Below are 22,270 nucleotides of genomic sequence, written 5' to 3' on the forward strand. Positions count from 1 at the left end.
AATAGGCTATAATCAGGCAAATGAGATATTTTCTCCCTAACTCTTTCAGCATCCCAGAGCAGGTCTCTGAACCTCTGTGAGCCTCTGACTCCTCATTTGTGAAATAGGAGTGCCTGTAGCACTTTCTTCCTGAAAAGGCTTTTCTGATGTGAAGGTTAAATGACATAAGACACTGGCACTAATGTGTTCGTAAGTGCTGATCACTTGGCCTGATAGTCAACGCCTCCCCTGCTAGAAAACAGAGCCCACAGGAGCAAGGGCCATGCCTGTCCTGTTAATCAGTGTGTTCCTAGAAATATATACCAGATGTTCACATAGTATGCCAGACACCTGTAGATATTGAAGCACCTGTGCACAGAATACCTCCATTTGGATTATACTGATGTGACTAGCCTGGCAGGCCTATTTGGTTGGAACATATAGATTCTGCCAATGAATGTCATCTCAGAGCCTTCGGATGGCTTCACCGTGTGGAATGACACTCTGAGACCATTTCCTCTTGTCTTCCTTCACAGGTTGTGCCCCCTGACTTAGCAAGCTTTTCAAAGAAGACCTGTGTGTACTGGGAAATCAAGGACCAGCATGGCTTAGCTTGTCACAAGGTCCCAGCCTGAGACCCCTCCACCCTGCTGTAAATGCTGCTCCAGAGAAACCATGGAACTAGCATGTTGGCTGTGTGCTGTGTATCCTCTCAATCTCGCTAGTATTGTCTGCTCAAGGGATACCAGCCAGCCCTTTGAAAACCACAGGGGTTTGCTTTTAGCAGTCCTAGGGGTGTCTAACTACCTGCTATTAACAAAGACAGTCCCCTTTCCTAGAAAAAGCATTGGGGCTTCTATATCTAACAGGTTAATCTAGCTCAGGAACAGGTTATAGATAAGAAACAAAAGTGCAGTGGCAGCCTTCAGTTAGGATTATGGGATAAAAATCCATCTAAGCTCTGTGAAAAAAAAATAGATGCCTCTTACGGCTTTCAGGGTAAGAAAACAATATAACTTGTAAGGGCAGTATTTAATGAAGGATCAAAAAGCTTTATGAATGAAGGTAAAAATAAATGAGCAATCTCTAGGATGATACAAAATATTCAATGTGCAATTTTTAAAAAAATCTCATTAGAGTTTAAAGTGTAATTTCATTTTCCTGTTGGTTTGGAGAGAGCTATTGATTCCTGGTAACAGTCAGCAACAGGGATAGAATGTACCCAGACAAGCCCTCTTGTTTCTGAGATTTTCTACTTGGTCTGGTCCTCTAGGGTGTTGGATTTAACCCCCCATCTCCATCCTGCACATGGGTGAAGGAGTTAGGAAGGTGGGTACTTTGGTCATTATGGTGTGAGAATATTTTTAAAACATGTTGGTCCTTATATGCTATTCTTTTCTATTTCTAAACAATGTTGCCACCGCCATCCTTTTCCCAGATGCAATTAAATTCAGAGGAAGTTCAAAAGCTCTTTTCAGTGTAAGTGCTTATAAAATGAACCTTTTCATTCATAATCACAATGCTTAGCACTTCATCCTGTCTTTGTAGTGTTTAAGTTGCTCAGTTTGCCTCTCCTAAGGAAAAAGTATGGCTCTCTCCTACCTTCCTATAGATAAGAAATATATTTCCTATGAAAAAAAAAATATCAAAAGCATTAAAGGATTAAAGGGTTAAAGCTCACTTGTTAATTTTGGGACCAATCTGGCAAATCAATCATCTCACACTTGTTGTTTTGATTATCTAGACTTGTACAGATAGGACCTTAACCTGTTGTTGACTGCTACCTACCCAGCATCTAATACAGGCACCTTTCCAGATCACTGGGAGAGAGTCCTTGCCATCTGCAAGCATGAGTTAATTTCTGTTGCTGCAACAACAAAGCCCCTGAAACCAATATTTATTAAGCCCTAAGTTCTAGGTCATGCTTGAAGTAGTTCATATATAGTGGGCCATTTAGTTCTCACAGTCTTCCTGTGGTTAGTCTTGTTCTTATCCCTTTTATAAATGAGAGAACTGAAACTCAAGGAGTTTTTTCAAACTTGGCTGGAGTCACATCTTAGTGGGTGGAAAGAAAACCCAGGACCAGTGGCCAGCCATTTGACCCAGAGCTCTGCTTTCCACCTTCACCATGTGCTGCTACCAGTAGCACCTTGATATCTTGGAACAGGTGTGGGGGGATAGCTCAGTGGTACAGCGCATGCCTAACATGTGTGAGGCCCTGAGTTCCATTTCCAGCAATGCAAAAAGTAAAAATACAAATGAAAATCTTGGAGCAGTGAGAAAGGATAAGGCTTTTTTGTGAAAGTCAAATAAGGGGTGTTTCATATTAACCCTTCCATTTCTTCATCTGTACAATGGGAATTAAGCCAAATGCCTCATATTCAGCTTTAGGAAGTATTTCGTTTTGTTTGAAACCAGGGGAGCTCTACCACTGAGCTACATCCCTCACCTTTTTTATTTCAAGACAGGATCTTTCTAAGTTACTGGGACCAGCCTCAGACTTGCATTCCTTCTGCCTTGGCCTCCTAAAATCACTGGTATTATAGGAATGCACTACTGTATCAGCTTTAGAAAGGTTTTGAGGAGGTATTTGTAAAAATTCTTCAAAATTTACAAATCACTAGAAGAATGAGTCATTCTCCAAACACTCAGAGTCTAAGGAATAAAAAAGGATCAACACTGATCACAGATTTTGCTCTCCAACCACTCAATGAAGAGAGCTTTTCAAGGAACTTAAACTTAATGAGAGGCTCCTGCTAAAATTGTGTTTGTGAGCAGCACTTGGAGTCCTGAGTTTTAAGAATCTTCATATCAGAGCAGACCTGAAAGGACATTTAGTTAAAAGTCTTCCCTCCTTCTGAGGCTTGACCCAGCTCTGTGGCAGTCCTGATAGGAGAGTCTGCCCTTGCTCTCAGTGATGGGATAATATACCTCTTCAGACTATTAGAAGTTGCTTCCTTCTATTAAACTGTCTCACTCTGGTTCTGCCCCCTCGCTCCTGAGCCACTCCAGGTCATTAGAATAAAGAACAAAATTCTCTTTTTACGAGACTATAACATCTTGCACAAAGAGAGGGAGGTTGCACTTTCCTGCTCACATGGCTTAGTGGCTCCTGGATCATGCCATGGGATTATGTGACAGAGGACAGAATCCTCCATTCATCATCCTCTCCTGACTTCTAGCTGCAGGAATAGTGCTGAGGTGCTGAACATATTGTGCAATAGCTTCTCCAGCACCGAGAGTGGACCATGTCTAATCCATTATGGTGTGTCTCTCACGTGGTCCTCCTAGAGAAGCCCAGACACCTGCAGGGAATCAGAGAAAGTCTAATGCCTCCTGGTCTCCATTAATAATCCCACTCATAATGCACATTTTCTTTATAGATCTGCATGTGAAGGCTGAAGGGCATTTCCATCATTTCCCAAGAGCATTCCAAGAGGGCCAGAGGGAGAACCATAAATGAAGAGACAGATGCATCATGTCAGGAAGGGTATCAACACTTTCCTTCAATCAGCAAACAGTCAATATTCTCCATCATGAATAACTAATTGGTGTCTCAACTCCGCTCCTCAAATGTCATTGCAAAAATCTATCTGAGGAATGTCATCTGCACTTAAGGAAGGGACAAGCATCATAATTAAGCTTGAAGCTATTACTTCAGCATGAAGTTGCCACGAAGTGTGAAATGACTATAATTCACATTTTTAAGACCCTGAATTTATTAGCATCTATTTCCTATTCAAGGTTAGGGGTATGGTGCTTGGATTGTCAAAAAATTCAAATTCCTCTGTGCTTTGTTATTTTGGAGTGTCTGTGTCTGAGCTCAGATGCCAGGCAAGGACAAGTATCATTAATGAGTTAGGTTGTATATGTAAAAAATAAAAATAAATCCTAGGGGATTGGATGTATCATGATTCATCTAACCTGGTCCCCCTGTGGGGAATGGCAAAAGTAGGGGCCCTCTTAGTTTATCCAATAGAGGAGCAGGATAAGACATGGGGGAGACCATCATGTGCCTGGAAGAATGCCAAGAAATGTCATGTCCTTAGGTTAGGAAAAGATGTGTAAGCTGAGAATTGAAGAAGGAATAGGATTATCCAGAGCAGAGTGTTCCAAGAAAAGGGAATGGTAACACGAAGAATTGCAAACACCCTAGAGGAAGCAGGGCAGGGTAGCGAGGCCAAAGCTTGCAGACAGAAGACGTCTGATTCAATGGAGTATCAAATACGCCTGTCTACCTTTTCCCTTTCTGGAAATGCTACTTCAATGGCTATAAATGGACCCCAATAAGGCCCTAATCCACAAAGATGAAATAAAAGAGAAGAGATAAGGGTACAAAATAGATGGCGACCATGCTTTGGAAGTTGAAAAGCAAATCACAGATAGTAACTCCATTAGCAGGTGAAAGGAAACTAAAAGCTAAGAGCTTATATAGGTTTGGGGAAGATCAAGCTGCAAGTTGATTAAGCTGAAAAACTGTGGCCAGGCCCAGGAATCGGAAGTGTCTGGCAGGACTGCAATAGAGAAGACTTATGGAGGGCCCCATGGAAAATGGGCAGCCCCAAGGGACTGTTTCTTCACTGGTGTGGAAACAGGGAATTAAGGGAAAACCTACATATGGGAGAGTGAGGCCTCCCAGATTCCCCTCACCATGAACATACTGACAGCCAGATATATGATAAGCAAGGGATTCGGACTTCTGTTGGGGAAACTGACCAGCCCAAGAGGAAAGACCTGTAAGTTTTGACATTTGGAGTCACTCATCACCCACCACCCAGTCCCGTTCATGCACACAAACATGACAAGAAATTCTTGATGCTTTGATTCTTGATACTTCACTCTTAAAAATGAATAGCTATGCAGGACTTACCAACCACTGGATAAAGCCCTAATCACAAACCCAGGGATGTGAAGTTTAAAAAAAAAATGGGGGAAACAAGAAATTTGAGAAAACCTATCGCTCATATGTTCAAAAGGAAAAGATAGTACATTTATGCAAGGGGTGTTATGAAAGGATAGCACCATAGGGACAAAAAACAACTTTTGAAAATTAAAATATAAAATCAGGGATTCAAATTTCAGTGGAAGCAATGAAAACTAGGGGAGAGTAAGAGGAGAAATAAAAATAAGAAAATGGTTGGAAGGTGGGGAAGAGTCCCAGGAGACCATCAGTCTAGGGTCATGTTAAATTCATACGTATACTTTTGTTTTGAAGTTTCATCTTCAATCAGGGAGACCCACTGAAGGATGGAAGGGAGTGATATTTGTCCCAACATGGCACATGATCCATGGCCAGGTGTGGTGCAAGTTTATCTAGATCTCTCTGAAATTTGTCTTACTCTCATTTATATTACACTGCATTGTATCTAACCATGGAGAATTTTGGATCAAGAAAAAAAAATAATATTTGTTTTTGATTCACTTCTGGCTCTCAACTTATTTCAGGTAAAAAACTCATGTCAGCTTGTTCCTCTAAACTCCCATTCCTCTTTGTTTTTGAAAAGGTTATAACTGAAATAAAACAAGGCTGGCGTGGAGCCAGGATCATGAAGGGTGTAATTAAGAAAGATTTTCTGTCTGAACACCCAGCAGGGCCATCCTACTGGGGAGAAAGAGAGGGAAATCAAAAGCAATTGTGTGTTTCTCAAGAATAACAGAACAATACACTCCACACCCTTTGCATAATAAATGACAGTGGCTGACATTTTAATCAAGATGAAAACCGTGACAAGTGGGAACATTCTGCTTTGAGGCAGAAGGTGGCAGTAGCTCAGGAATGCCCACTATGCTCTAAGACTGAAAACTTCCCACTTATTTTTAAAATATCATGGCTGCTGATGACAGAGTTAAAAGTACAATTTTATATCCTCCCAATGTGCTTTTGAGTGATTTTCTCATATTTTAATCCTCATTATTGAAATTAATCTGAAAGACATAATTTTAATTTCTGAGTAGAAGCCTCATGTCTGGGATGATGACGGTGATGTCATCACACTGCCCCTCTCAAATTCAGATGGAAATGGGCTGCTCATGACAGGTAAAACCAGGTGTCTCAATGCACATCATCCATGGCTCTAACTTGTAGGGATAGTCTAATAATGTCTAGTGACGATTCTGAGAAAGGCTTTGGTTCCTCCAAAATCTGGTTGAGTTTGAAAGATGAAAAACTGAAAAGTGCATTTGGGAAGGAGGCTTAGAGCATCATATGTGAAATTTCATTTAAATTAATGATGGTTTAAGACTTGAAGTGAAAACCACCGGGAGCAAGTGCCTTAAGATGGATTCTAAAGGCGTACTTCCCCTTTGATAGTAACCATGGTTCCTACAAGACACACAGGGGGAGAGCCTCAGCCTTAACGGTTGGCAAAGTGAGCCAATGTCAGTGTAACACCTCTACTAAAGGCTGGCCCGCCGACAAGCCATGTTCATCCATGCAAAGCAATGGAATATCTTTTACTCTCCAACTTCTGATCCTTATGAATTACCAGGAAAAATTAAATTGAGCCCAGTCTGGCAACCTTTCTGTGATCCCAAAACTTAAACTTCCTCTTCAACAATCAGTTTTTCAGACTCTAATTATTTTCTTCCCTCCATGACTTGAATAAGGGGAGTCACCAGGACCTTGCTTTCACTCCTCTCCTTACATTTTGTAAAATCTTCTTCCCACAACCCCCAGCCATGAGAAGAGATGGGCTGTCCATTTATTTCTGAATGAGACTTTCCTTATGTGCTGCCCTGATTTTCCCCCTGATGTTATCCATTCTCCCCTGGCCTCTAGAGGCAGAATTACAATGTACAGAGGAGATGGTGATGGAACACATGGGCTTGACATCTTTAAAATGCAGTTTCCATCACATTTTTAAAACAGGAGCTTTTGATAAATATGTCAAGGGATGGGATGGAAATATCTCAGATACTAAACATGACTTTTCCTTTGTGCCATTTGTTTCTCCTTCTGCACATGAAAAGAACCATGATAGAAAGGGCATCCTAGAGAGATACTAGGGACGGGGGAAAGAGAAATATGCAGATAAATTTAAACCACAGCACTGATGCTTATAGGAAAAAAGAGGGAAATGATAATAATTGTAATTTGGGAGGGAGGCAAAGAGGGAGCAAAGGGACACATGCAGGTAGGTGGACAGTCCAATCAAATAGTCCTGAAAGGGGAGCAAAATGTTCTAATTTGGGGATTTTAAACAGAATGACCTTAAAACCGAGTTAACCTCATTATACTCTAGTCTGTGGCATTTGGAATCCCTGACAAGAGCCGTGTTACAGTCATGTCGTCTTTGGCAAAATGAGAAAATAGTGACAGCACATTGATTGGTTATAGCCAAGTGCATCCAACTGACAGAACTGTCTCCTATTCTGAAGTTGACCATTAGTGGAAATATCCTTTTATACAAACTGTTAATAGTGAACATAAGAACTTTTTTTTTTTAAAGAGAGAGTGAGAGAGGAAAGAGAGAGAGAATTTTTTTAATATTTATTTTTTAGTTCTTGGTGGACACAACATCTTTGTTGGTATGTGGTGCTGAGGATCGAACCCGGGCCGCATGCATGCCAGGCGAGTGCGCTACCGCTTGAGCCACATCCCCAGCCCAAGAACTTGTTTTTTTGGTTCTAGTTTTATCCTTAATGGAAACAGAATTGTTGGGTACCATAATTGGATGGAAAGTTTTTACTGGCTGATAAAATTTAAAACTCTGGAAACTCGTGTCTGAGTTCCTGACCCCTGATAAAAAGGGCTGCTTGTCTCTCTTCCCCAAAGCTAACATTTGTTGAGCTTATTACGTTCACTGAGTTTTTTCAATGTTCTAGGCACTGGGGCTTAGAGAGCTTTAAAGGAGATGCCCGAATTCCCAAGGCAGATAGGCACTGGGGCCAAGTTCAAACCTAGTAGGGCACCTTCAAAGTATACACTGGTGACAAATATGGACATTTGATGATTTCATAAGACCCTGGAGTAACCATGCTACTATGATTTTTTAAAATTTTTTTCTTTAAATCACTTCAATATTTGTGTTATGTGACTAAATAATGCTGAATTCTATATAAACAAATTCTATATAAACAAAACTAAAACTCTTAGCCTAAATGCATGGAATGCTGGGAATGGGTGGGAAGAAGAGATAAGAAACAATTATAGAACATGTCTCTAAATTTTCATAAGAAACATAAGAACTTCTTGCTCAGTGGAATTCAATGGTGTTGCTCCAAATACCATGTGCCCAGGGCTAAGAGGCTCAGTATACAGTGCTTTGTGTCTCTCTCTCTGGCTGAGTATGTATTTCTCTCTTTCAATATGTATGTTTATACATTTTTAAAACTCAAACTCTACAATATTTTTGGTATTGTGACTTTTTTAGGGTACATTATAGGCCTCTAATTAAGTGAACCTCAGGCTTTGACAAACTATTTCAGTAGCTTAAATTTATAAATTACTGGGAGCCAGTAACTTAGTTGATTATAGACACTCAAAAGTAAAGTTAAAGCAAAAAGAAATTTATTTTGTCAATTTGTAAGAGCCTTGTCTAATCCTTTTTTTCTTATGATATACACAGACTTTAAATCTCACCCATTCCCAAAAGAGTTTAGCTTTAGTACTTTCCATTTCAAAACAAAGAAAAACAAAAGCACCTACAGAATGTTCAAGTACACACTGGGAATAACAGATGTACATTAGAAGTTTTCTACCTTATCGGTGGAAACCTGGTAATATTATGAAGAAAATAAACAGTACCAAAGCAATATCTATTTGGAACTGAATAGGTTTGAGATTAATGGATCTTTCGGTCCTAAATGGTGTGGTGCACCAATTTTTGGAAGTTAAAGCAATCTTTAACGTCTTTTGAAACCGTTCCTGAAAATGACTCCACACCATTTATTAAAGAACACAACTGTCAATGTGGAAAATTACATCATAAGCCCCCACCTTTGTAAATGACCAGGGATGTTTTAGAGACTACAGAGATATATTGGGCTATTCACTCCTACACTAGATGGCCTGAGAGATCCATCTTTTTTTAAAATCCTAAGACCTATTTACTGACTTTCACCCTTTTTCTCTTCTTTCAAATAAAACGTAATTTCCTGTAGATAAACTTGGGTGACTCTTCTAGCCTTACCTAACTCTCCAACTTTACCTAACTCTCATAGGGAGATGGCTTCCTTCTCTGTATTTCCTCTGGCTTGGTTTTTAATCTCTATCCTGTCAATCATCACAAGATATTGCATTTGGTGGTGAAAAACCAGCTTCTACCTCAGAGTAAAGCCTGTCCAAGGAAGGTACATGACCTTTGTCCTTGGAAAGGCCCACAGAGCACTCCTAGGCACATTCCCACCCTGCTAAGTTGTTTATCTACAAATAACAGGAGAGATCTGCTGCACCAGGTGTCTCTGACTCAGTCAGGCTACATGGGAATCCATAGCAACCCCCTAGCAGCCACCAATCAGCATGAGACAGGGAAATACCTGGGATGCCAGATGACCCTCCCAGTAGTTTATGGTGGTTGATAACGTGTTGAGAAACCATGTAGTTCAGCATGTACACCCCTCGTGGTTTAAACCAATGAGTTCAAATGAATACCTCTTTTGTACTGACCAATCACCCCTACCCAACTTGTTCCCGCCAGTGAATGTGCTAATCATGTTTTAGAGTTGTTTGATTTCCCGAGTTGTGTGATGATTTGCTAAGAGATGCTATGATGTATGTGGGGGTCCCTGCCTTCCCCAAATAATGTATAAAACTGCTGCAAACCCTGTGCTGGGGGGGGGCCTCTCAGAGTCACCAGTTGCTGTGTGCGCACGTGGAGGACCGAGCTAGCTTGCAATAAACACCTCTTTGCTGTTTACATCGATCTTGGTCTCTGGTGGACTTTGGGGGGTCCCGAATTCGAGCATAACAGTGGTTATATTTCTATTGTATTCCCCGTAACTAAAAACGACTTGAGTACCGATTTCTGCATTCAGAATAATTAGCACACATCCTGACTCCTTAATAAATGTCCAACAAATATTAGGTGAACAGTCCCTGATCTCCACTGAGAGGATAAGCAGCCCACCAGTCTGGTTATCATTGTATGTAAAGTGAGAGCACACAGGCACAGTGGCCGAAGGAGGAAGAAGAGTTTTTTCAGAAAGACCTTTTGGCTTTAAGATCTTTTGTGGCTCCTTCCAAGCTTTGGAGGATCTTAAGGGGAACAAAGTTGGGTGTAGGAGTATAGTAATCAATATCTCCTTCTCCCTCTTTTCACATATGCTATGGCATGTGCCTGTGAGATAAGATTTCACAGTCTACTTCATGCTCTTGTAGGATCAGAATCCTATGAGGAAACTTCACAATTGAAAGGAATCCTTAGAACACTCAAAGGCAGCCTCTGTTCTTATAGAAAATACGTACGCAAAACCAAGTGGCCTATTTCCTGCTTCAGATCATGAACAGCCTAACATCCGTGATTTTTTTCCATTTTTCTTTTATATAGACTCCAGAAAAAAAAAAAGGAAAAAAAAAAAAAACCTTGAACCAGTGAACATATAATACATTTATGTTCAAAGATCATGAATTTATTAGAATCCAATTTCTATTCAAAGTTAGTTTTTCTTATGTTGAGGGATGGGTACAATGCTTGGTATATTTTTAAGTACAGTCTTGAATCTAGGACAATGAGTCATTATTTCAGAATAACCCTGAAGGGGTAAAATCAACATACACTGCCGGAGAGAGAGGTTTGGCTTAGACCTTTGTAACCCTCATTATTTGTCTGGAGAGAAACAAATGTTGTGTGTGTGTGTGTGTGTGTGTGAGAGAGAGAGAGAGAGAGGGGGGGGGAGGGAGAGAGAGGGAGAGGGAGGGAGGGAGAATCTGAGCTCAGCTCTGGTTATTTACAAACATCTTAAGAAACACTGCAAAAACAGACCTCCAGCAACTCTGAATAGGCAAGGAATCAACTGAACTCCAGGGAGCAAGAAGCTACCTCTCCTGCAATAGACCTTCTAGGAAGAAATGCCAGAGGCCTCGAACCTGGTTTTCATTAACAAGCAAGCAAACAAAAACCAAGAAAATAAACAAAAAAACCTGTAGCAGCCCAGACAGAGGTTTGAGGACACAAAAGTGATCCTAGAGGACAAGCTTTCTAAGACAGATGCAATTTTCTCACTTTTTTTTTTTTTTTTTGGACTCAATTTGTTTACCATTAATAACAAACAAGACCAAGAAAATCTTTGTCTAGAACATTAGAGATAAAATTAAAAAAAAAAAAAAACCTACTGAAAAGCATTCCTACTTACCTTCAGTGGGAATTTTAAGATCAATTAATTCACATCTCAACAGGCTGCTTTTTTGTTAAGACTCTTTTATATATTGCAATCCTTTTAACAAATCTTAACACAGAGTAGGATATTCTAGGACTTTAAGATGTTAACATGAGGGGAAAAAAATGAGTTACGCATAGGTGGGAATGATCTGTATGATTTTATAGCTCTTCTTTTAATCTAAAATAATTTGAAAACAAAAAAAAAATTGAAAGACTACCAAGGGATTAGCTGCTTGGAGCTGGAAGTGGTCCTCAGTTTTGCAGAGCAAAGCTCCACAGTTAGCTGGAGCCCATGCAGTAAGTTTGCTCTGGGGACCTGGCTCTCAGTGATGTGCCTCTTCCCCTCCACAGCCTTGCCTCTGAGGAGCAGACCCATCTGCTCCTTAATGCTTTATCCATCTCTACCTCCTGGTAGGAGCCCAGGGATCTCACTTAATCTCCTCAGTTTTCTTGAGTCTAGAAGAAGCATGAATGTGGCCAAGTAAGACCCATTCAACTCTAAGGTCAGAGGACAGGGGACTTGGTCTCCAATTTCATTACATATTTACTCAGTATCCTAGGTTAATACCAATCAATAGCAGAGTAAGATGTGGCATCATTAAACAGATAATGTAAGTGATGTGCAGACACACTTGTCTGGTTAGTCTGTGAACTACAACTGGTTACCTTTCCAGTGGGTCAGAGACCCTCCTGCAAAGTGCCTTTAAAAAACAAACACAGAGGGCTTGCTGGGGGTGGGGGCTGGCTCAGTGGTTTTGCACTTGCCTAGCATGTGTGGGGCGGCACTGGGTTCGATTCTCAGCACCACACGTAAGTAAATAAAATAAACCTCATTGACAATGGAAAAATATTAAAAAAACAAAACACAAACAAAAAATTGCAGAGGATGAAAAGGCTAGATTTTGACACTGTAGGTGCCTGCCTCAATCTAGGCTCTCATGATTTGAGCTAAAGAGACAAACAAAAGAATAGGATAACAGGAAATATTTTTATGCAGATAAGAAAATTTTATTTCTAGTCTCTGTAGAATATGCTCGTAAGTTTAGAATAAGCAAGGAAAATTCAGCCATTACCTGAAGCCTTCATTTCTGCAGTTTCACTAGACTTAGATTTACTCATGAATTATGGAGATTTGATTTTTTAAGGCAAGTTGCAGGGTTTCCTAGAGAAACTGCACTGACACTCTCAGTGCTGCTAGAGAATTTCAAGGGTGAATATTCTGTTCTACATTCTTCAGGACACAGATATCTAAAGCAGAGGAATGCATGGAGCTTGTGCCTTTTGATTTGTATGTGTTTATGGGGAACAGTGAGTTAATTCAATACGGGTAAACCATGTGTAACAATTTAATGAGGTTAATGAGAATTTCTGTCTTAAGTATCATTTCTTTGTATTGGGAAACTTGGAATTCCTCTCTTTTCATTCTCAATAAAGTACATAATAAAGTGTTTTGAACTATATACACTGTACTGGGCTGTAGAATGTTAGAACTTATTCCTGTGTAATTGTATTTTGGTTCCTGTTATCTAGCCTCCTACAATCTTCTTTCTCCCACCTTTCCTAATCTCTATCAATTGCAATCACTATTCTGCTCTCCATTTCTATGAAGTTAATTGTCTTTCTCTGTCTGGCTTATTTCATTCAACATAACATTTTCTAGTCCCATTCATGTTGCCAGAAATGTGAAGATAAATTTTTTCTCTCTCTCTTCTCTCTCCTCTCTCTCTCTCTCTCTCTCTCTCTCTCTCTCTCTCTCTCTCTCTCTCTCTTTTAGACAGGGTCTCACTAAGTTGCTGAGGCTGGTCTCAACTCAAACTTGTGATCCTCCTGCCTCAGCCTCCCCAGCTTTTGGGATTATAGGTCTGCTGCACATGTCTGGCCAAGATTACATTCTTTTAATGACTGACTTATAGTCCATTACGTTGTGAAAACAAATGGAAAATCACAATGGAACCAATGTTGAAAGGGTTTTACAAAATGGACTCAGAGAAACATAAGGAAATAGGGCTTTCTGCCGATTCTAGCTGCTGGGATGTGAATTTTGGTCATCTCTATTCTTTCTCTGTAGGCAGCAGGTATGACTGGATGGTTACATTGTACCCAGAGGTTCAAGATACATGTCAAGAGGATACTCTTGATTTGTGGATACTTCCATTCTGTTTATACATTCTTGTCTTTACCCCCTAATGGTTAAGCAACCTTGGTACCTTTTCAACATTCAATAGACGACAGAAACTCACCCTTTCTTGCCTTCCTAGGAACACTTACTCAGAGATCTAAACCTGTGTCTCCTTAAGACTCTAAATGAAGTGCTTTTGCAGTTTATGATTTTGAATTGGTTAATGTTAGGGTTTGGATTTGGAATACCACAAGCTCATGTGTGAATGTTTGGATACCAACGTTCAGAGGTAGGGCCTTTGGGAAGTTATTGGGTCACCAGGGCTTCAATTCATACCTTGATGAGCTATTTTTTATATATAAATATTTAGTTGTAGGTGGACACAATACCTTTAATTTTATTATTTTATTTTTATATGGTCCTGAGGATGGAACCCAGTATGCCTCACCCATGCTAGGCAAGCGCTGTACTGCTGAGCCACAATCCCAGGCCCCTTACTGGGCTACGGAGAGGTGTTGGCAATGTTAGGATGTGAGGCTGAGTTGGAGGAAGTAGGTCACTGAGGCACATTTTGTTCGCAGATCCTTCTTCTCTCTCATACTTTGCTTTCTGGTCACCATGAGACAAGCAATTTTCCTCTATAATCATGCCCTCTGGTCTGATATTCTATCTCTCCTTGGGCCAAGAAATAATAGGGCCAAGTGACCAGGAAATGAAATTTTTGGAACCATGAAACAAAAATACATCTTCTCTGCTTTGAACTGATTTTCTCAAGAATTTTGTTATAATCATTGAAAACTGGCTAACACAACTGACATTTACATCACTTTTTAAATCCGTTTGTCTATTGAAGGACACCTTGGTTGATTTTACATCTTGGCTGTTATGAACCTTGTTGTAATCATCATGAGTGCAGGTATGTGCCTGATAAAGTGATATAATTGGGGGTGTGTGTGATATACCCAGCAGTGGGACAGCTGAATCATAAGGTAGTTCTATTTTTAATTGTTTGAAGAACTTCTATGTTATTTTCCATGGTGATTTACATGTACTAATTTACGTTTCCTCTAATAGCTTATGAGAATTCTCCCTTTTTCAACATCTTTGCCAACATTGGTTATTTTTTTGTTTTTCTTTTTGATTACAGCCATTCTAACCATGGTCACACAATCTCTCATTGTGATTCGATTTTCCATCACGTGGTAATCAGTGATGATGAACATTTAAAAAATAGTTATTGGCCCTTTATGTAGCCACTTTTGTTAAATGTCTGTTCAGATCATCTGTCTGTTTTTTATTCTGATTATTTGAGAGTTCTCTCCCCTCCCTAGGGGAAGTGGTTTGAATTGGATTTATTTTTAATTACAGAAGAGTAATTTTTGCTGCTTAACATCAAATTAGCCTAGTCTTTCATGTAACCGAGAGCTTATTCCATAGGGGGTGGATATCAATATTGTCTTTTAGAATTCAGCTTTATTGGAGAGCACTTCTCTCTGGGCTGGGCAGCACTAACTAGTTCTGTCAGAAATCAGATCCTGCTAAGGACTGTTGAAAGGAAGAGAATCGGACCAGCCCTTCATTCATTACCTCATCCGGAAAGAGTTCTTACATCACAGACATGAGACATTGCACTCCCAGAATGAGCTCTCTCAAGAGTCCTGAAAGGCAGGTTTTCTTGAGTGACTTCCAGCTTCAGTGCTGGAAGGAGAGGTGAGTCAGGTAACTGGCAGGAAGTCAGGTAATCTCTGGCATGTGGAAGTTTTGCTGGAAAAAAAACTACTCTAGAAAATGTGGTAAAACTTTAATACGATAGCCCTTATGTATGTGGAGCTTTGCTCTTCTTTTGGCTAACTTTATTTCTTTACAGTCACAAAGACTTACAGGTTTTGCAAAACCAGCTCCAGGTTTTCTAACAAGTTTTATTTTCCACCACTGAGAAGTGTTCCTGTTAAATGAATAGAAGCTGCTAGGGGGGTTGTTTCTGTCTTAGCAAAGGACAGACAGCATCATAAAAGTTGGTAAGACTTGTGCAATGCAGATACCTTTGCCTGGGGTTGGTGTCTATCATGAAACAGTTACTCAAAGCTGTTTATGGTCATTGGTTACATATCCCTGGTTTTAAGTAAAAGAAATAGGAACCAAGATGAAGAAAGCCAGCATTCACTGAATTCTTCATGGTTATGATTATATCATAGAAATTGCAGTTAAATTGATATCAACAGATCACATTTTTATGTGTGTTCGGAGGACCAGAGTTAATTCATTGGTGGCTAGAATGGGTTCAGGCTATGTCAGTCTCCTGGTCTGCTGTTCTTTCTCATTTTCCACAGTTGGTGTTAGTGAGCAATGGATCTCCCAGGGTCTTCCTCTGCTTCAGCAGCATGCTAATGGCTAAATGCCCAGAGGATGTCGTTCTAGCCACATTCTACCGAAAGAAACAGGTAGTTTGGTACACAGAAATATACCAGTATTATATTTAGACATTAATTTCCTTTAGAAAGCAGTTTTCTTTGAGCTGACCAACACCAATTACTGTATAGTTTTGTAACTGATCAGTTTGTGTACCATAAATACAGCAGCAAATCAATGAATCTGAATTTCACGAATGCAAAGTTGACGACCTCTCACCCCAAGACCTTAATATTCTTAACTATTCAGCAAATCTTTCTTTTAGGTAAAGTTGATCTTCAGTCATCTCCCACCTCTCCTGGTTTACATATTCACATTGTGACACTATCATTATAATTCGAAATGAATCATGGGTCTGTTGCACAGAGTAAGATGATTGCAATTGATCAGTGCAAATCCAGGTCAGAAGCTTACCTTAGTTCCTTGAAGGGGTCTGCCCTGACGTTAGGTGTTTCTATGGATTTAGGGAAGACTGTGCCCTCAGCTCCTGTAAACAAAAGGAAAGAAAACAGAGATTGGAAATGTTGGCGGAATCACCTAGGGGTACCATCAACACACTGGAGCTAAATGTAGTGGATCCATTATACAACCCAAGAGCACTGGCTTCAGGGCTCCTGATGAGAGAGCATTGAATCAACTCATGCAAACAACCTTTGAAAAAACAAGAAATATCTTTTGAAAGTGTTCTTGCTGAGATCAGAGTGAGGCCATGAGGCAAATTCCATCTTGGCTTAAAAAAAATAAATTAAAAAGAAATTTTAAAAAGATGCCTAGAAATAAATTGCAAAGTCTGACTCTCATAAACCATTAATAGCCACCTAACTGCAAATGTTTTGAAATACAACAGCTGAAACCCTCTGATGGCAATGCGGGGCACAAATCACATAACACCTTGGACATCTAAGCAATAGGTTAAATCGCAGTATTTGCCTTAAGTTTTTCAGTAAATAAAGTTCTGTATTATTCTCTTGGAGAGACAAACAAACAGAGCATCGTGACCTATCATTTGAAGTTCAACGCTTTCACATTTCAGGTATTAACATTGATTCCCCACCCTATCTAGACATTTAGCTTAGCTGTACTATAAACCTTTATCTTTACAATGTGTCAACACATTGCTGAACCTCCCAGCCATAAAAGATTGTGATTATCTGATTTGTACACTCCCAAAGTGTTTTCAAATCATTTAAACCTCAGTTTATCACAGACAATTTCACTGGATATTAGTTTTTCAATTAGACTTAGCTGAGACAGCTGAGTATGTGGCACATACTCAGTAGCTCTAATCCCAGCTACTTGGGAGGATGAGGCAGAAGGATTGTTAAGTTTGAGGCCATCTTGAGAATTATTCTGAGACCCTGTCTCAAAACAACAACAACAAAAAAAATTAAAAGTGCCAGGGATAGAACACGCATGAGGCCTTGGGTTCCATCCTGAGTATCTTGAAACAAAAAACAAAGCAAATGGAGCCAAGGTCCTCTCTTATACTTTATAGTAAAGAAGTTTGTTTTATGTATTTGGTGGGTTATTTTTTGTTGTTGTTGTTGTTTTGTGTGTGCGTGCTGGGGATTGAACCCAGGGCTTTGTGCATACAAGGCAAGCACTCTACCAACTGAGCTATATCCCCATGCTACAAGAGAGATTAACTATTTTGCATTCATGTGTAGATTTCTAGAATTCTCTTGCATTGTTAAAATGTGCAGAAATCCTCCATTCACCACTATTATTCCAAATCTAGATTTATCCTGGAATAATTATAAGTCCAGGAAAATGAATTATTTATCCTGGAATAATTATAAGTCCAGTCTTTTTGATAGGAGTAATAGACTACATAAGTACAATCAGGAAATAATGCATCTACTTAATGTTACATATGGTCCTTAAAGGAATAGCTTGAAGAAAAACAATAACTATTTCTAAGCTACCATTTCAAGTGACTATTGTAGACTCCATAATTTATATTCATAAGCACTAGTTCATTTATTTCCTGTAACAATCTATTAAAATTAACAATTGCATTAGGCAAAGAGACATTAAGTGTAGGGCCATTGAAGACATTTCTTAGTCTGTTAGACATCCTTTTTAAGACTCTAAACTGTCTTGTTTCAAATACATTGAAATATAAACATTTAAAAACTCACAACATTTTTTATGTGAATTTCAGAAGAATGTCATAATTTTCTTATGCATAAATTATTAATTTTGTCTTTATGATTTTAACTTTATTGTATTCTGTATATTGGAATCGGAATGGATTGGATTATGTATTATAGTTTTGGAGCTTTTGTTAAACATGTATTAAATTTGGTTTTGCAGAGTATACATTCCATCCATTTCCAACATTTTTGTGATACTTTGGTGAATGCATAGACAAGAGGTCCTGTGGAGGCTGCCTAGGTTGACAGCCCTAGAAGTCACAGAATAATGAGTGACACTTGGGTTTATGGCCCCAGGCAGTCTAAAACCCAAGAGCATGCCTTAACCCCTCACAGCATCAACTCCTATCAGTTCTAGAGCAACATCCATCTATCAATCTATCACTGTCACATTGAGCAGGAACTTCCCTTTGAAACTCAGAGATCCTTAGTCCATGGCCATTTGTGCGCTGGGTTTAAACCTATGACTAAAAGAACAATTGTATATGTCAATAAGGCAAGGATAGTTATTTGTTTGGTTACGTTGTCTTCATTCTTTAACTGTAGCTAAAATTCCTCCTTTACCCAGAATTCCTTGAAAACTATAACATCAATTTGAACCATTCCTAATCATCTGATTTATCCACATGGCAATTAGTACTGGCCATGGATCACCTTCATTATTTGAACTGCTACTGTACACAGTGGAGATTAAGGTTTCACCCATTGTCATGGCTGCTTGATTTATAATTGGTACCTCAACTTCTATGGGAGTACTTTTATTGTTTTAAGCCTCCTTACACAATGCAATAAAATTTGAATGAGTGTCCAAAATTGTATTTCAAAATAGTATTTTGATTCCACCTCTAAAATTAAAAATCATGCCAATCAAGGAAGACTATTTGAGCTAAACAAAAACACAATTCTTTTAAGTAAACTGAGAAAAAATGCCTGTAGTCTCCTCCTGAAACCAAGGGACCCCTTAATCTATAGATAAGGAGACTAGGGCTGATAACATGTGGGTTTCCAAACCATATATGGAGACATTAAGGAAAGAAAACGACAGACCAATATCCCTGACAAACTTAGATAAAAAAAATCCTTAATAAAATATTAGAGAATTCCTGCTCAATAACATATTAAGAAGACTGTACATCATAACCAAGTTGCAAGGATGGTTTAGCATGCAAATTAATAAATGCAGTTCATCACAAATAGAATTAAGGACAAAAATAACTATCACCTCAACAGGTGTAGAGAAGGCCTTCTACTAAGTTCAGCACCCATTCATGACATGAACACTGAAGAAACTAGGGATAGAAGGATCCTACCTCAACTGCATGAAATTATATATGAAAAACCCAAAGGCAAATATCATAGTAAATGGGGAAAAACTGAAAGCATTTTCTTTAAATCATGGAACAAGACAAGGGTGTCTATTTTCACCATCCATATAGTAGCCAGAGCAATTAGGCAAAGGAAGGAAATAAAAGGGATAAAAATAGGAGAGGAATGGGCTGGGGTTGTGGCTCAGTGGTAGAGCACTTGCCTCACATGCTTGGAGCACTGGGTTCAATCCTCAGCACCACATAAATAAAATAAAGATATCATGTCCATCTACAACTAAAAAAAATTTTTAAAATAGGAGAGGAAGAAGTCAAATTATCGCTGTTTGTAGATGCTATGATCCTATACTTAGAAGATCCAAATAAAAAAAAAACTCCATTAAAAGACTGCTAGAACTAATAAACATATTTGACAAAGTGGTAGGCTACAAAATCATCATACAAAAATCAATAATTTTCCTATATATACTGACAATGAATCTGTTGAGAAATAAATCAGTAAAATACTTTCATTACCAATAGCTTCAAAGAAAGAGAAGGGAGGGGAGGAAAGAGAGAGAAATTTAAAAAAAAATCTCCTAGGAATAATTCTAATTCTAACCAGGGAGGTGAAAGACCTTAGCTCTACAATGAAAACAATAGAATACTAAAGAAATAAATTTAAAAAGACACATGAATGTGGAAAAACCTGCCATGTTCATGCATAGGCAGAATTAATATTTTTTTAAATGACAATTTTATCAAAAGCAATATGTAGATTCATTGCAATACCCATCAAAATGCCAATGACATTGTTCACAGAGCTAGAAAAAAACTAGTTCTAAAATTCATTTGGAAATGAAAAAAATAGCAAAGGCAATTTTAAGCCCAAAACAAAGCAAACAAAAATATCAAACAACAAAACAATGCTGGAGGCATCACAAAATCTGACTTCAAATTATAATGCAAAACCATAGTAGCCAAAACTGCATGGCACTGGCATAAGAATAGATACATAGACCAATGGTACAGAATAGAAGACACAGAGACAAGTCCACATAGATACAGCATTTTAGTCAGATTTTTTCACTGCTGTAATTAAAAGGACCCAACTAGAACAATTTTCAGGGAGGAAAAGTTTATTGGAGGCCTCACGATTTCAGGGGTCTTAATCCATAGACAGCAGGCTCCATTCATTGGGGCTTGAGGTGAGTCTGAACTTCATGGCAGAAGAGTGCTACAGAAGGAAGCAGCTCCCATCATCAGAAGGCAGAGAGAGGAAGTCTACTCTCCAGATGTAAATAATATATACCCCAGAACCATGCCCCCAATTCCCACCTCCATCCACACCCTACCACTTCAGTGACCCACTCAGTTAATCCTTGTCAGGGGATTCATTCACTGATTGGGTTAAGACTGTCACAACCCAATTACTTCTCCTTTGAACCTTCTTGCATTGTCTCTCATGTGAGCTTTTGGGGGACTTCTCACATGCCAACCATAACATACTGTCATCTGATCCTTGACAAAGTGGGTAAAAAAACATATATTGGAGAAAAGATAGGCTTTTAGATAAAGGATGCTGAGAAAACTGGCTGTCCATATATAGAAGAATGAAACTGGACCCTTATCTCTCATCCTGCACAAAAGCTAACTCAAAATGGATCAAAGACCTTGGAATTAGACCAGAAAATATAAAACTCCTAGAAAAAAAAAACATAGGGTCAACAGTCCACCATATAGGCACAGGCAATAACTTTCTCAAGAGGAACCCCAAAGTCCAGGAAATATTGCCAAGAGTTAATAAATGGGATAGTCTCTGCATAGCAAAAGATACAATTAGGAATGTGAAGACAAACCCTACAGAATGGGAGAAATTCTTTGCTAGCTACTCTTCTAACGTAGGAATAATAACCTAGAGAATTAAAAAACTTAACACCAAAACAACCCAATTAATAAAAATGGGAAAAAAATTTAAACAGACTTGTCTGGCTAAAAAACATGAAAAAATGTTCAATGTCATTAGCAAGTAGGGAAATGCAAATCAAAACTAACTCATACCAATCAGAATGGCAGTCATCAGGCATACAAACAATAGATGGCCATAGTGGCACACTCCTCTAATAGTGGTTTAGGAGGCTGAGGCAGGAGGATTTGAAGTTCAAAGCCAGCCTCAGCAACAGCAAGGTGCAAACAACTCAATGAGACCCCATCTCTAAATAAAATACAAAATGAGGCTGGGAATCTGGCTCAGTGTTTGAGTGCCCCTGAGTTCATTCCCTGGGAATAATGATGATGATGATGATGATGATGATAATAATAATAATAATAATAATAATAATGATGATGCTGGACAGAATGTGAAGAAAAAAGGAATACTTTTACATTGTTGGTGGGATTATAAATTAGTACATGCACTATAGAAATGAGTATGGAGTTACCTCATAGACTAGGCATAGAACCACCATACGACCCAGCTATACCACTCCTCAGTGTTTATCCTAGAAAATTAGTCATCTTACTAAGTGATTCATGCATACCCATATTTATAGCAATACAATTCACAATAGCCAAACTGTGAAACCAGCCTAGTTGTCCATCAATGGATGAATGGATAAAGAAAATGTGTTATATATACACAATGGCATTTTATTCAGCCATAAATATACTTTGTCTACAACCAGAGATATGAAAAATTGTGTTCTATATGTATAATAAGAATTGTAATTCATTCTGCTGTCACATATAAATAAATTTTAAAAAAAGAAACGTTAAATGATGGCATTTGCATGAAAATGGTTGGAACTTGAGACGACTCTGTAAGAGAAATAGGCCAAACTCAGAAGATCAAGGGTTGTATGTTTCATCCTGTATGTGGAAACTTGAGAGGTAAAAGAAAAAGAAAGGTAGGGGTGAATCTCCTAAAAATCAAAGGGACATCAGTAGAGGAAAGGGACCAGGAGGTGGGATAGGGGAGGGAGGGGA

The 22,270-nt window shown here is 38.9% G+C and overlaps 1 protein-coding gene across 4 annotated transcripts in view; it reads right to left on the reverse strand.

The window, feature by feature from the left end:
• SGCD (sarcoglycan delta) overlaps window positions 1-22,270 on the reverse strand; it is a 392,094-nt gene that overhangs the window by 80,425 nt on the left and 289,399 nt on the right. For all 4 annotated transcript variants that reach the window (XM_081281121.1, XM_081281122.1, XM_081281120.1 and 1 more), the window contains exon 6: window positions 16,240-16,312. In XM_081281121.1, the coding sequence (XP_081137247.1) occupies window positions 16,240-16,312 (73 nt within the window). The remainder of the gene's footprint in view (window positions 1-16,239; window positions 16,313-22,270) is intronic.

This window comes from Spermophilus citellus (genome assembly GCF_964194105.1).
Source record: "Spermophilus citellus genome assembly, chromosome: 1".
Classification (NCBI taxonomy): domain Eukaryota; kingdom Metazoa; phylum Chordata; class Mammalia; order Rodentia; family Sciuridae; genus Spermophilus; species Spermophilus citellus.